This window comes from Tinamus guttatus, unplaced genomic scaffold, assembly GCF_059628265.1.
Source record: "Tinamus guttatus ecotype Peru unplaced genomic scaffold, ASM5962826v1 Tinamus_guttatus_pri_ptg000327l, whole genome shotgun sequence".
NCBI classification, from domain to species: Eukaryota; Metazoa; Chordata; class Aves; order Tinamiformes; family Tinamidae; genus Tinamus; species Tinamus guttatus.
Window position 1 is genome coordinate 7,330,374 of NW_028288861.1, and position 15,798 is coordinate 7,346,171.

The 15,798-nt window shown below is 34.6% G+C and overlaps 1 protein-coding gene across 1 annotated transcript in view; it reads left to right on the forward strand.

Annotated features, from left to right (window-relative positions):
- TTC6 (tetratricopeptide repeat domain 6) overlaps nt 1-15,798 on the forward strand; it is a 55,115-nt gene that overhangs the window by 984 nt on the left and 38,333 nt on the right. Inside the window, 4 exon segments of the mRNA XM_088529231.1 lie at nt 4,744-4,827; nt 5,608-5,694; nt 10,458-10,597; nt 13,798-14,007. Coding sequence (XP_088385357.1) covers nt 4,744-4,827; nt 5,608-5,694; nt 10,458-10,597; nt 13,798-14,007 — 521 coding nt within the window.

The following is a 15,798-nucleotide window of genomic DNA, read 5'->3' on the forward strand; positions in this document are numbered from 1 at the left end:
CTTCTGCATTTTTTGATGTCCCCTAAAAAGAAAATTGGCCAGTATGAATGTTCTCTTTTGGGTATTAGTTGTAATCTATTGTTTATATTTTATTTTTTTAATTTTTGTTTGTTTGTTTGCTTTGTTTTGCTTCCCAATTATTATTTTTTCCCGTGTTTTAAGATGACGTGTTTCAGTCTGACAGCTGAAGAAGTGCATTAAACACATTTGGAATATAGAGTATCCTTCTTTTAGTTGTTATCGTTCACCTTTGTGAAAGTCTTACTAAGAGTACTCTGCATTGTCACAGTTAAGCAAACTCTGTAAACTGCTGTCCTTTCAATTAATTACAGCAGGACCTATCAATAAGACTAGGCACTGGGCTGATGTTACAGAAGACTGTCCAAGATTTTCACCAGGAAGTGACTGATTCCGTTTGTATCTAGACTTATAACTTATTATCAGGTGTCTGTTTTTTCCCCTCTGAGCAAGATAGATAGTTTTATTCTGTTTCCAGGAGGGCTGAAGTTCGTGTCGTGAGAAACAGTACTGCACTTGCTATCCACACCAACATTTGCTGTTATAGAGATGCCATGGGGTGAACCCATGAGACCCATGAAGACTGAAGGACTTTTTTTGAGCAGCCATGGCCTCTGCAAGGAAGTGTGTGAGACTGAGGAAAAGCTTGTGTGCCTGTGCTTTAGGAAAGAACAGTGAACATTGTTTCCTATCAAAATATCATCTAAGCGAGATCCTCCATGATCATAAAAGAATGTAAAGTGTAGCTTTCATTCTCTGCATTAGTGAGAATCAATCACACTCTTGTTGATCACTATTTTTTTTTAATCAAGGGCATTTGCAGCAGCTATCTTGTGAACTTAAGTGACCTTTTTAAATGGAATGAAGAATCTGACTATCCTTTGTTATTATGCATGATTTATTTACTTTACGCTGAGCTTCAAGACCTACTTTCTCTAAAAAAGTAAGAAATGTATTATTTTAAATGAGACAGACATATGTAGGAAAAGAATAGAGAAATAGGAAAAGAAAAGAGCATTATGTGAGGAGTGGCTCACATATAATGCCCAGCTCAGCGGGGCATTAGTATTTAGCTGTGTTTCCTTTGGTAACCTTGAGGGAAATCAGTTACGAATAATGATTCCCACCATGTTTTCTGTTGGAAAGTACATTTTTTATCATAATTGTAATATCTCTTTCAGTGTTTGGACTTGCTCTGTTGTCTTTATTACCCATAGGAGTGAGTTTTTATTCATTGCGGAAATGCATTTTCATGGTCTTCAGTTTAAAACATCCTGCAGCTCATCATCTTTAGTTAGTTTATTGTTTTCAGAGATCAGTTTTCTGGTAGCTCATATGAGCTTGTGAAGGTGGTAACTAGAAGAATATTTTTGGTTTGGAAAAATAGCAGCTAATTGAACGCTCCTGTTAAATAAGAGCTATGAAATGCACTGTGCTAGCTGTAAGCCAACATAAAATATAGTTTCATTTTTCATATAAAAATATCTCTAGCTCTTGTCAGTTACGCTCTAGCGTGAGGGCTCAAGGAGATTTTTCCTTTAATGCCTCCTCAAGTGTGGTTGAATGAAAACTAATTATTGTTAAAAGTTAAGAAGAGACAGACTTGTTCGTATTTATTCATTAGTGTAATCTTATTTAGTTAGTATTTGCTATGTATGCTTTTATATTTCATCTGAGATTTAAAATGTGTAACAGATCATATGTTACTTTCTGGTAAGCAGTTTTTTTCTTTGTTTGTTTGTGTGTTTTTGCCTTCGAAGTGCTCTAAGCTGCATCTCTAAGTTTCATGGACATGAACCTGAGACTTTTTTTTTCTCTAATAGATCTTTTTATTTTTTCCTATTAGTTTTCTGATTTCTCGCTTACAGTGGATTCATGGAATGTACTTCTTGCAGGCATGCTCGTGCATCTATTAAAAAATAGCTAGATCAAGACCATGATACTTTTTATTATGAGGCAGCTTTTCCAGTATGAATTCAGGAAGTGCACAGTGCTGACTGGGCTCAGGAAGGTTTCTTGTGGCATAGAGAGGAGTGTGATGGTCTCTTGCCACTTGCTGAAGGGAGCTGCTCAGTCCTCAGCAGCGGACCCCACCTATCTCAGTCGAATGAAAAATTCTGAAACGGTTAACTCACATTGCTCCTATTTTATTTTATTTTATTTTATTTTATTTTATTTTATTTTATTTTATTTTATTTTATTTTATTTTATTTTATTTTATTTTATTTTATTTTATTTTATTTTATTTTATTTTTATTTTATTTTATTTTATTTTTTTCCAAGAGGCCTAATCCTGATTAGGTCAGTGAGGTGCTGTTATAGTATGAGAATGAATTGATTTTGATCAGCTGGATTGCAATCTCCCAGAGTCCAGAGCTTTGTCAAAGGGGTAAAGGGTAATTTTTAGACATTATGTACGCATGTATATAAATAATCTGTTTAAGTTTGCCATGATAAAGAAATGTTTTAAGTAATTTGCAGGTTCATATACCTAGACTGACTGCTTTCTGTCATTCATCAGGTCTTTTGTGACTGGTAACAGATTTCTATCATCAAAACAGATAGGAAAATTGTTCATTGTAATAGCGTGCAAGTGTTAAATGAGGAATCAAAGAAATACTAGATCAAAATATCTTGAGAGATATATTTACAGTTATTAAATATTAATTTTCTGTATGTGAAGACTCTCAGTGAATATTTTCAGCAACAAACACACAATCACTAACATTAATGTTATTTGAAATATTAAAATGTTTTCTCATGAAATAAGAGCATTTTCTCGTGAAGGTACTTACCTTCTTAAACCCACAGGAGGAAGCCTATGGCAAATAAAACTGCCTTTAAAGCACAATAGGTCGTTTTTTTCATCATTAGGTTAAATTATTGAGGGAACAGCTTCCTCAAGAATCAGCAGAACCCTCTAGAACAGATTCCCACAGGAATCAAGAGATGTTGCAGTTCTCAACGCTTTTCTTTCCAGAAGTTAGATCACATCTCTTTGGCCTTGCTAATACAAACACACTGCCCATAGTACATATATGCACAGTACACATAATTTTATTAAAATAACAGAGTGGCATTGTGCCTGCAATTCTCCCATGGGAGTGGACAAAAGGGAAAACGCCCCACCCAGCAAAGGGAAGCAGTCACCTAACACGCACGAATGTCTTAAACAGGATGGAGGCATCGTTTGTTCATATAAGTCTGTTTTGACACAACAACAACAAAAATAAGGTTGTAACTTACAAATCCTGTCATGGTTTAGAAACTAAGTTGATGCGGTTGACGAAAGGAACGATAAGCAGGATGATAAGATGTACAGGGCAAGAATTACACTTGGCTACACTCTTGGATGTTGGAAAGGCTGCTGAGGGGATGGTTAACAGGCTATGGCGTTCACCATGTTTGAAACACATATTGCAAAGAGGAGGAAGGTTATAGTTTGAGATAGTATCATCAAATCTATTCCTTTAAGGCTGAGGGATTATTATCCTTACTGTATTTATTTATCCTTGATGTCACAGGGATTAAAAGAACATGTTGTATGAGCTTTTCTGCTTATTCGCTCTTCTGCCAAATGTAGATGAATTACTAAGGCTTTGGGTAAAAAGATGCCAGTGTATGCAGCATTCTGAAAGACCACATCTTTTTCTGTATTTTAGCTTACATATTTTGGGTAGTATATGCACTTATCTTTTTTTTTTTTTTTCTCGTCTTGAACACTCCTTTTCTGTTTCCTTTTTATTTTGTAATATGCAAGAGAAACTTGCAATGTTAAGAATTGGTATATGCTTTTTATGTGGTATGTTATATTTAGTCCAACATAAAAAAATCCTAGACATTAAGAAAATTGATATTTAGATTTTTAGGTGCACAATGCATTCAATAGAAAAAGAAATCCAGTGAAGGTTCTCACAGGGAAATGGCAAATGAAACTGCAGTGCCAGCCCAAGTTTTCCCTTTCAGGAAGCTACGGATTATTTCCAGCATATGTTCAATTAACATCTTAAACGAGTTCTTGCATTTATTTGTGATTTTCTTTTTTTCCTAGAAATACTGGAATACTTAGAATTTTTTTTATGTAGCAGTTTTGTGAGAACTTTATAAATGTAATGCTTTTGTTTGTTGCTGCTATCTTGAGCACTTGGTTCTGCAAGGCAGTACATGGCACAAAGGGTAAAGTGTGTGCTGAGCCACCTGCGTGTGTGCTGGCCGCGCTCGGGAAGCGCACTGCCCTTACAGCTGGCATCTCGCTGGCGAGCTGGTGTGGGGTTTTGTTGCCCTTTTTTTTTTTTTTAGTATTGCTGTACTGGAGCCAAAAGGGGACATGGGGCACTGTTTCCTTTGACCAGGGATAGCAGTACTTAGTAGAGCTGAGAACAACTCTAAATTTTGTAGTAGCTTTTCTCCTAGTGAGGCAGTTACTGTTTTCCTCCTGAGGAGGATATGAATAACAGAACACTGCAGTCTGCTTTTTAACCGACTTTAAGCAAGAAGTCATTAACTGTAATGAGTTAAGCATGTGTGTAAATCTTTGCAAAATATGAGCTGAAGGTCATTTGTTTATGAATATAGCTGAGGCTTTCAAACCAAATATATAGTGAAGACTGCAATCTTTAAACCATGCATATATTTTGTTTTGATGGCATTTTGTTCTGTAAGGTAGTGTGAATAATCCATTATGCATTCTTGTTCAATGCTAATTTTCTTCTTTTGCTTGTAAAGCAGGCACCAGTTGAACATCAGGAAGAGAAAACTGAACCTCGAGCTAGCCAAGGAGTGCTGCCAAGTTTTCGCCAACCAAGTCTGGTAACATTCTGCATTATCTAGGAATGTTAAAATATAATACGTTATTTGTTCTTCTATTTACTTGCAGTGTTGTTAAGATAGGTAGTTCATATTTTAAACTGATAAAACTGAGGGAAATGAAATTGTGCTTCAAAATATTTTAGTACTTCATTAATCATAAGTATACCTTTCTTTTTCTTGCTTTCCTGTTTTTCTTTTTGTTTCTCTACCTGTGCAGAATTCCGCTTAAGTAGTACAAGGATTAGGGCCCTGGAGTCAAGAGAAGTTCATCTATACTTATACACGCTAGTGCTGGTCATTCTATGCCTTGCATTCAAGCTGTTTTTTAAGTTTAAACACTTAAAAATAGATATGTTTGGTGCTTGGGCAGTATTTAGAGGTACTAATAATTCATTCACTTTAAAGGATCATGTATTTCTTGATATATATTTATGATGCGTATATCTACTTATGTTTTGGAAGTATTGTAGGAGAAACAGACTAGATTTTTTTTTATAAGAAATCTTTATAAATATTATTATTTAGTGTTAATCATTGCCTTTTACTGTATTTATTTGTGTAAATACATTTGGCCATTGAGGAAACATTTGGCTTAAGATAAAATTGTTGCAGTGTTCCAGCTGCACCGTAAAATACATGTGTACAGTGAATGAATAATTTCTTATCAATAAATATATATTCATATATGCATATGAATAATTTGCCAGGTAGGACAAAGGGGTTTTTTGACAAAATATTGTGCTTTTCCCTTTTCGATGGAATTTTTAGTTCCCTAAAAAGACACCAGTAATTGAAAAAGAATCTCAAGCAGGAGAAAATGAATCTCAGCCTAAGGAACTGTCAACAGATATTAAGCAAGTGAAACAGGTAAGCTGGTTTAGTGCCATTGCGAGAGTGCAATAGTTTTCCCATGCTTAAAGGTTTTGATGCTTTAGAGTATGTAGAGCTCTGCAAGCTTTTTTCTCACCACCTGCCCTTTAAAAGAAGACTCTCCTATAAAACAGGTCTCCATACTGGTCCTGCAGCTTAAGCTTAGAGGAAAAAACGAATTAAGGTTCATTCGGTCAGATGTTGGGTTAGGCTTCTAATTATGAGATTGGAAATAAGATTACAAGTGAAACAACATAGACTCCCATCTACATTTAACAACTGGATGCCTTCCTGTAAAATATCACAGTACTCAACATCCTTTTTTTTTTTCTTTTGCCTTGCAGTATTTTACCCATTAGAAAAACTGTCAATAAGATATTGAATCTATTGAGCTTTTTTTTCTTAATTATTATAATAATTATTATTTTTTTAACAGAGGGCACGTACAAGTTTAGAGAGACAGGACTACTGATGACAAGTTTGTTACTAAGGCCAAGTAATGTCTTTTCTCGAATGTTGTCAGTTCCTGGGGTTCTGGTATTTCAAGAGGACCAACAGGCACTAAAACCACACCCTAGTTTGGTTCTTTCTGCAACTTTTAACATGAATGATTGCTGTACCTTAAGGGTATCATATGGTCAGTGCAAAACAAAAGTACTGCAGTTTGCTACAACATTATGTGAAGGAAAAACAAAAATTACATATATTTGTATCACATAGTTATATGTGAAGAAATACTAGATGGTTTTGGCCTAACCATAAATAAATGAGAGGAGTACAAGCTACATGGAAAGGCATATGTGGATTTTGAAAAGAAGTCATAATAGAAACCAAATGAATAAAGGATTTAAAAAAAGATCTGAAAGTATTGGTGGTAATATTGCTGCAGAGTAGGTTGTTTCAAGGGCTAGTCAATGTAAGATCAAAGTGAGACTTAGTGAAACCCTAGGAGGCATGCCCCTTACTCTGAAGAGCTAAGGAACTGTGGAGATATGAGAATGTTTTGCAGGACAACATCAACGTTAGTTCCAGTGCTGCTTTCTGTGATGAGGCTAAAATGACCATGCAGTGGAGGCTGAGGTGACCTGGTGATAACAGCCGAAGCGGTTCCAGTTGGCTGCTCTTCTTCTGCCAAGGAGCCAAGGATCTGGCTTGCCCAGCAGCTGCTGCGTGAACCCAAACCCACTGCCACTGCACGCGATGTTCGTGTCAGCATGGGGCCACAGGGCAGTTCCCTTGGGTTGTGCACCTCAGACCCAGGAGGAGGTACATGGCCTGGGAGGCGGAGGGATGGTGGCAGTCCTGCTGTCAGTCTGTCCTTCCCAAAGGAGCACTCAGGCAGTGCTACCTTGGTTATTTCTGCTAGATGGATTCCTTAGCTTTCTTCCACTGACTTGACTAAAAATAAAATTATAATATTTTTTTTAAAATCTGCTAAATTTTAAAAAGAATACTATGTAGGATTTTTATGTCTACAGGTCCAAAAATAAGTGTTTTTAACCCTTCAGTAACTTTTCATTGAGTAGTTGAAATCCTATGTGCCATTTCTATTTAACTATAATGCTCCATATAATTAATATTTATAATGATCTTTTATGTAAGCAGTTCTAAGACTATACTCTGTGATGGTACCTTTACATTTATTGGTTACTAAAATGAATACGCCAAATGATGTGTAAACAGACACAGTACAACCTTACTGATGGTGGGCTCTGTAGCACTCTCAAACAGTTGGATTATTTATTACTTCTAAGTTATACACTTTCTGCCAGTGGAACACTTTCACAGTTAATTCAACAGGCCTAGGCTGCTGTGATCATGTGTTTTAGACAGTACTATTTTGGGCAGCATGACACTTCTGTACTACAGTAGTGATGTTATAACAACACCTATTAGTGTGTGTTCATTGATCTAACAACAGAAAGTGGTTTGCAGGATTGGCATTTGAAAAGGTAAAATAAGTTTGGTTCTACTTAACAGGAGTACTTTGGTTCTGCTTAACAGAAGTACTAAGCAATTTAAATATTTAACTTAATTTGAAAGTGTATGCCTTCCCTATTACATGCAGAAATAATGATGAAGACAGTAGTACAGAAAGAAAAAAACTCATTTGTGTTTCAGAACCCATACGTATTAACTAAATGCTCTATCCCATCATTAGCAGAACAAATTATATAAGAAATGAGAGCAATTTAATACATTTTAGTATTCAAAGGCATTTTTAATGTTATCTTTTTTTTTTAAATAATTTTGCTTTTCTTAATGGGCTGAAGGGTCCATACAATTTTCGAGATCGATTGATTATGCTGATGATCTTGAGAACTTGCTTATACACAAAAAATCATACCAAAAGAATACATACTTTTTCATTAGTTGTTATAATTTTGCATGTTACTTGTCTGTTTCACAGAAAATACAAGATAACGGAACTTTTTTTTTTGTCTTTTAAATAGCAGCTACAGTAGTTTTTGTTCTGCAGCCTTTTATTAGTCACATTGATGTCTGATACATCAAGACGAGTGCTGAGGATTTTCCGTTACTTGTTATATAATTTACATGGCATATTTCAAAGTACTGGAGTATCTTGGCATTCCAAAACTCTTGATGGGAAGTTTTATTTTATATTTATATTTATTATTATTATTTTAATTGGGCACGACAGAATCATGACAGAAACATTTACCTGGCATTCAAAATCTCCAAGCAATAGTCCTGCTCTTGGATTATTATCACAGTCCATTTAAGCATGTGTGTTTTTAAGTAGTATTTTCACTTTTTTTACATTCCTTATTTTGTTAGACTATTCTCTATATTTGATTTTGATCACCTTCCATTTTCTACAGTAAGCGGCCAATGTCTGACTTCTATTGTCTGAATTTCTTCATGTAAGTGTAATGCTAATGTAACCAGTGGTGGTGTTTTCAGACAATGGAAGAAATGAACTAATACATTAAAACAGTCTAAGTATACCTTTTCAGATGGTAATTATATATTTAGATGTCTTCTATACTTCTCAGTTATCTTTTACTTGCTGTTTTATATTCTTCTTTATGAATGATGAATATTGCCATATTTTTCATGAATTGATTGATATGAAGATCTTGCTGAACTTACCAGTAAACATAGACAGTATGCCTGGTTTTATTCTATTCTAAATTGTGTGAGTGGACAAAGAGTAATGTCTTGTCCTTTTATGATTAATTTAACCAGATATGTGATTGAAAAAAACAGTTTTTTTTTTCTGGGTTTGTATACATTTCTGTGAGTCCAGCTGACTGAATTATAACCTGAATTTATCAGGGAGCGCTGGGCAAAAAGAGGACTTAATTTTAATTTTGAGAGAGAAAAGTTTTTCAAGACAAAACACTTTAAAAATAATTTTCATTGTTATGCCATGCATGTGCAGGTTTATTTTTTGTAAAGTTTGTGTTTGCAAGCATTTAACTGCAGTTTAGAAGAATGTCAGTGGCACTGCTATCTGTTTTAAGAAGATATTTAACAGATTTCAGAAAGCAATATGTAAAAAATATCACAGATATAAAGATTCTGAGGCTGGGTTTTATGGCACAGTCATTCTGGCAGCAACTCCAACTTAAGAAGTTCCTTTCTCCTGCCATTTGCTCTTACCCCTGGACTACAGTGAGCTGCCTCCTGACAAAATCTCTGCGGGGGAGGCACTATAAAGAAAGGTAGGGACCTGGTTTGCTCTCTCCCTCCTTCCCCCTCACATTTTTTTGGTGGGGTGGTGGCATTAGGTTTTTCAACGTGGATCAGTTATCTGACCTGGTTTGCAGTGTGAAAAACTTTTTTTGGCACGCTGAGCAGGTGGAGCTCTAGTAAATAGGAATGAGCAGCTGTAGGTGGAAGCAGTAGGAATTCCTTACATCTCTGTTGCTGCTGAACTTCCTGTGTTGAATAAACATAGCCCTGAAGGAGTTTTTTTCTGAAAGCTTCATCCATTAAACCATATGTATCTTGAGGAGTTTTAACTTTTAGAAATGGTTTATATTTCTGTTTTGAGTTTGCATAAAGATGGAAGAAAATTTTAGATTGACTCATGCGTTTTTAACTTGAGTAGTTTTGAATAGTAGCATAATTTTGATTTTTTTTTCCTCTTTTTAACATATTTCACAATGCTTATTTTAGCAATGTTAACACCCTGGCTATCAAACTTTTTAACTGTTTTCTTTCCCTTTGCTTTGCTTTTTTTTTTTTTTCTTCCCTCCTTTCCTCCTTCGCTACTTCCCTCCTTCCCTCTTGCTGGATTTCAAAAATGATGCATCAGTCTTCCCAAGATTTGCAAATTCAAGAATCTGAATCTCAACTGTCTTTTTCAAATGTTCCTTTCTTTTCTGAAACAAACACTTCATTCCTTGCAACTTTGAAGAATGTAGAAAGTAAACAGGGACCTCAGAAAATTGAAGCACCGTCTTTACAGGGGTATTGTAGTCTGCTTAAATTTTACTTGAAGCTTCTGTTTTATCCTGTTCGGAAGTGAAATTTTGGAAATGTTGCTTATCTTACTTTACTGTATATCTTATATCCTGAATTGCAGCAGACAATGATCTCTACAGGGCCAATGGATCTGAACTACTCTAGTTTAGCTGAATTGTTGAATTGTTTTCTCAGATGGTCAAATTTGCTTTTTTGCCTTCACTCCCGGTCCTCCTGCACAGTGGGTGTGAAAATATCCATAGAAGCTACTTAACACCTTAGATAGCTTCTTTAGCTTTTTTATTTTCTCTTCATGTACTTTTTAGATTCCATTCTCAAATGTGATGCAAGTGAAAGGAAGAAGAATAGTGAACATGAAATCTCAGGAAAACCAGAGACAGCTACAAGAGGAACACCATTTACAACAACCTTCACCTTTGCAGCCTCCTCAAACTTCAAATGTCAAGTAATTTTAAAAATCTTATTTCATTATTATGAAAATAATATTAAACATTAAGTTAAAAATTCAGCATGATGGACACGTTTGGAGTAGAAGAAAGGCCACCCTCAGAACTCTGGGTCTGAACACTTTACAGTTTTTAAGCATGATTTGATACAAACTATCAAGTTCATTTTGGTATCTCTGATTTTAACTTGATCTTTATCTCTTTGAAATAGTTCTGATCTACAGTTTGTAAAATCTGGAGTGCCTATTCAGTCCTGGTGTATGCAGATGAAACTACTTGACTGCAGCAGAAATCCAAGTTGCTTACTGGGGGTTTGAATTTGTCCATACAATTCCAAGCATAATCTAATCAAAATAATTAAAAACAAACAATGGAAAATACCACAAATTTAATATAAGCAATGCCAGCTGTAAGCTATCATCTTTAAATAGACAAGATGTATTAAAAATTCATTAACTTGAATTTGTATTACAGTCAGTGCTTGTGTGAAATTCAGGAGGTTTTACTTGGAGAGCTATAATTTAAGGGCAAATGCTTATTCCCTTGCTCTTGTCATAGGTGGCATCTGTCATTCTGCCGTAGGAGTGCAAATCAGAAAAGTAGTACAGACTGTGCTCCAATTTAACTGATCTTGTCCATGCCATGTCAAGGGAGACTCTTCAGTTTTATGATCTTCTGTGCTAGTAAGATCTTTATGACTAGCTTTGTTTAGATGTACCATAAGTTGCTTCTTCACTTCTCTCTTTATTGAGGTTTAAAAAAAAAAAAAAAAGAAGAAGCTTTAATTATTAGCTTTTGTTGTTCTTAGGGTCCTGAAAGGTCTATTGGACACAGAAGAGAGCCTTTTTATGGCAGGTCTAAAGTTTGTAAATGGATAATACTTTCAATTAAGTAGCTGGGAATAGTCATGGGAAAAGAATGCTTAAGTTTATGAAACGGTCAAATTGGCATTTAAGTGACCCTTTGCATGCCATTGCTTATCTGCATTGCTTAAAGATCATTTGGTTAGCCAGATTATATATTAAAACAAATACTGACAACAGACAATGAGTATTTTACCTTCAATAAATAGTTACTGTCACATTATCAACAGTGCAGAAACTGCATGATTTTCTAAAAAAACCCTGTATTTAGTGCATTAAGTGAAGGCAATGTAGGCCACACACATAGTATTGTTTTTTCATGTCCCCTTTTTTCAAAGAATGATAAATAGTCTGTTTTAGGAGAGTGTGTGCTGTAAAAACATTCACCTTTAGCTGCAGCATGCCCTAAATAGTTTACATTGATAAAACATTTAGTTTCTTCATTCAATGAAACAATAAACTCCAATGCAAAAGTAGTAAGAAAACAATCCAATTAAGGATACATTTAAACTTTACTGATTTTATTAATTATTTTAAATGAATAAAAGAGTGGACAAAAAGTGCTTGCGTAGGTTTCAAATAATCCTGTATGCCTTTGTTTATAGAAATCACTCTGAGTGAAAAATTCAGGTTTAGGAACCTGTTTGCTGTCTATTTTTATTTTTTAATTACATTGAAATTGTATTTTAGACAAAGTAAAATGAGTTGCTATAGCATGAGATAAAACACCATATACCATATATGTAGATTGCATATTTTTTCCATTTAAAAATGTGTATAAAATATTCTTTCTAATTTTAAATTGAATGTGATCTACTTGTTAAAATGATAATCTCTGATTTTCCATGTAAAATAAGTTATTTATTTCCATTTATGCTGCAAAATGTATGAAATCAGTTCCTAAAAATTATCCATTGAATTACATGGGATGACTGCGAGTTTACCTTAATTCGTAATCAGTCTTGCGTACTGTGGCAATGACCTGCTTTTCAAACTGGACATTTCATTTTTAAAACTTTTACGTTTTATTTCCTAAGCTCAATGTTGTTCTCCTTATTCAGGTAAGACTGCACTGATTTTAGCAGGCGTTGGACTGTAGGATCTGTTCAAGTTGCTTCTTGCTGAAGATCTAAGTAACTGTGCTCTTTTCTGTCTATTAAGCTGTATGGCTTAAGAAAAAGCATTTTAAAAGTATTTCTCAAGAAAGGAAAAGTGAACCTCAAATTTACTGAAAAAAGCACATTAAAAACCCTTCATCTCTATTTTATAGGAAAATTTCTTAAGCATGAGAGGAATATGTTACATTACATTGTTTTTCTTTGTTTTTCCTCCTTGCATGTCAAATTTTTACCGTTGTTTTCTATTCAGGCAAGCAAATATAAAATATTATTTTTGTAGTGTGAATAGGTGTCACATAATAAATTCAATTTGTATTTTTCCTTATTTAATTGGAATTCTTGCTGATCTCCCCTTTATACCATATCTTTATGGTACAAAGCATATTCTTCAGGAAAAAAAAAAAAAAAGCAAAGAAGTTTTTGAAAGTGTCATTGTTTCTGGAGAACCTTAGAAAACTAGTTAAACCGGAAAACTATGTAGTGTAATTTCAAAGTGGAATTTTAACCATTTTCATTTGGTATTTTCTCTTAACATGTGAAGGCATTTAAGAACTTTAATTAAAAGTAGGATATATTTGGGGATGCATTGCTGATTTTTTTGCATCTCAGACACTTTCCATATGCTGCTCTTCATATCATAACTGTCTGCACGTTAGACATTTATTAACTTTGTAGAGTTCATACAGTAGCTGGAGTCTGTTTTTAGAACTTGATCCATGGCCTGTTGAAGTCAATAGACTTTCGTCACCTTTAGTGCAGCTTGGATTGGAGGGTTAAATGGTAGATTTTTTTTAGTTTTAAATTTTCAAAGATAGCCAAAGACACTGTGTTTCCTCTAAAATCAACAGCTTAATTGAAAAGTTAAGAAAAAGTTCAAGCGATAGCATGTCATAAATATAATTCAGAGTTTTAAGAGTATTTACAAGGTAGTTGGTCAGGGGAGAGAGTTTGCAGATGAACCTACATGTAACATTTTAACGTGACATTTATTCACATACCCAGTTTAAGCCATAAACCTACATTATGTACTTGGGCTAAATGTTCAATGTAGCAAGTAAATGCGCTTAAGTTAGAAAAGTAAAATTTTGACTTCTGTATTTACTTTTTATGTTAAAATTACCATTTTATGTTTTGTTCTGTCTTTTGTAAAAACAAACAAACTTCTCCATCTGTAATAGAAATTTATAATATATAGATGTTTCTTTTTCTCCTTTCTAGAGGTCAACATCATCCAGAGATTCATCGTCTCTGTACTGCTTTTCCCAGTTTTATTTTGCCTCCTGATTTGCAATTGGCTTCTAGAATCTGTCATACCTTAGACAGAAGAGGTCACAATGTCGTATTTACAGCAGAGGATCTGAACAGTAAGGAAGAAGAACCCACCTGTTCAAAAAATATTTATATGAAAGAGCAAGCTGAAAGGGAAAGGTATGAACTTACTTTTTTCTTTTTTTTTTTTTTGATTTTGTAAAGAACTAATTGTTAAGAAATAACTTTTCTGGTTGTTCAATATTTAGTAGTTTAATAGAAGTGGCAAAGAAAATTACTGAAAAAAAAGATTGCCTTATTTAGGCAGGTATGTTTTAAAATAATTAGTACTAACCTTAAGGCTAAAAGGCTTATATCTTGTTCAGAATATAAGGTCTGCTGTTTATTTTTAAAATAAATCATATTTTGTAGTTATATTTTAAAAGATATGTCATGGTTTAGGTTATAAATCTATGAATGTTGATACTTCATTCCACTCACGTGAGAAGTCCCATTGAAATCACAAATGCTGAACAAATAGAGGTTTTCTGTGAATGTCAAATTCTGCAAAAGCAAAAAGTTTAAAGTCCAGACCCACTAGCCCTTTATCACAGAGACCATTTGCATCAAGCCTGATTCTACAAGCACTTAGGAACCAGCATAGCTTTAGGTAATTGAGTGTAGTTTTGTTGGGTTCAAAGCACACACAGAGTTAAGCACATACAAAACTGGGGCCTTGGATAGATTCCTGGTATTCTTTGCATAGAGAAGGGGTGCCCATGGGACAACTGTAGGCTCCTATGTGTTTAATGTATCAGGAACTGGATTAGAATAAGACGAACGTTAGTTACGTTATTTTTGAGTGGAAAAAATCACATTAAAAATGTCAATGCAACATATCGGACAAGATGATCTGTCAGCAAATTTGCTGACAGAATATGCCTACTCACATATTATTCCATTGCCAATTTTTATATTTGACCTACAAATTTCTCAATCTTTGTCTTTTTTGACATATTTTGCACTAAAATAGTGTGAAATAAAGCTGGATAATGAATATAAGGAATAATTCATTTTTCATTGCTTATTACTTGAGTCCATGTTTTGCCTTTTTTTTCTTTTTCTTAGTTGAATTCATCTTGAGAATTCATCCATAGAATGAGAGCACTAAGTTTTTCGCCGTGATCTTTCAGGTTGACAGTTTGCTACTTAATTTCTTGTATATCACCAGCCCCAGAAATATAAAATAATTGCTCATAAAATTTGTAGGTGACCCAAAGTATGGTAGAGTGATAAATAAGGATAAAGATAGTCTGTTTTACAGGGCAATTTGAATAGCTTGTTAAATAGGGCTCACTTGAAAAACATGCATTTTAGTGCAGACAAATCCAAGGTCATAAGGATAAGAATAGGGAATAGAGGTCATGCTTTGTAGGTGGGGAGATTGTATCCCGAAAGGAGGAGCTTCATGGTCTGATAGATAACTGCCTGAAGATGGCTGTGCCAAACTTTATGAACTAGCTAGCTTCAAATACAGAAGGTAAAATATTGGCTACAACAGAAAAAAAAAATCGAAGTAGAAATATTATACGGGGCTCCTCTATTCCTGGCAAGTGCTCTAGCACTCTGCGAGATACAGAGTCATGCCACCACTTGTTCTCTCTCTTGCCTGCAGAACTTCTGCATTCTTTTTTGCTCAATTCTACTACTTCCTCTACCCACAATGGTCAAATAATCTAATGGTGACTGAGGTTTGAATCCTCTGATAGGCCACAGATTTTCTTTTCCTGTCTGTGCTTTTAAATAGTGGATTATCATAGATAGGTAGAAATTGCCACATGTTTTTTCCCCGCTCACCCTGACTGTCCTGCAATGGGAAAAAAAATCCCATTGCCCTTCTTTGAAAGAATGGAGGCATCTACCTTGGATTTGAAATAGAAGGATGTTTCCATTAGCAGCCCCTGAAAAGCT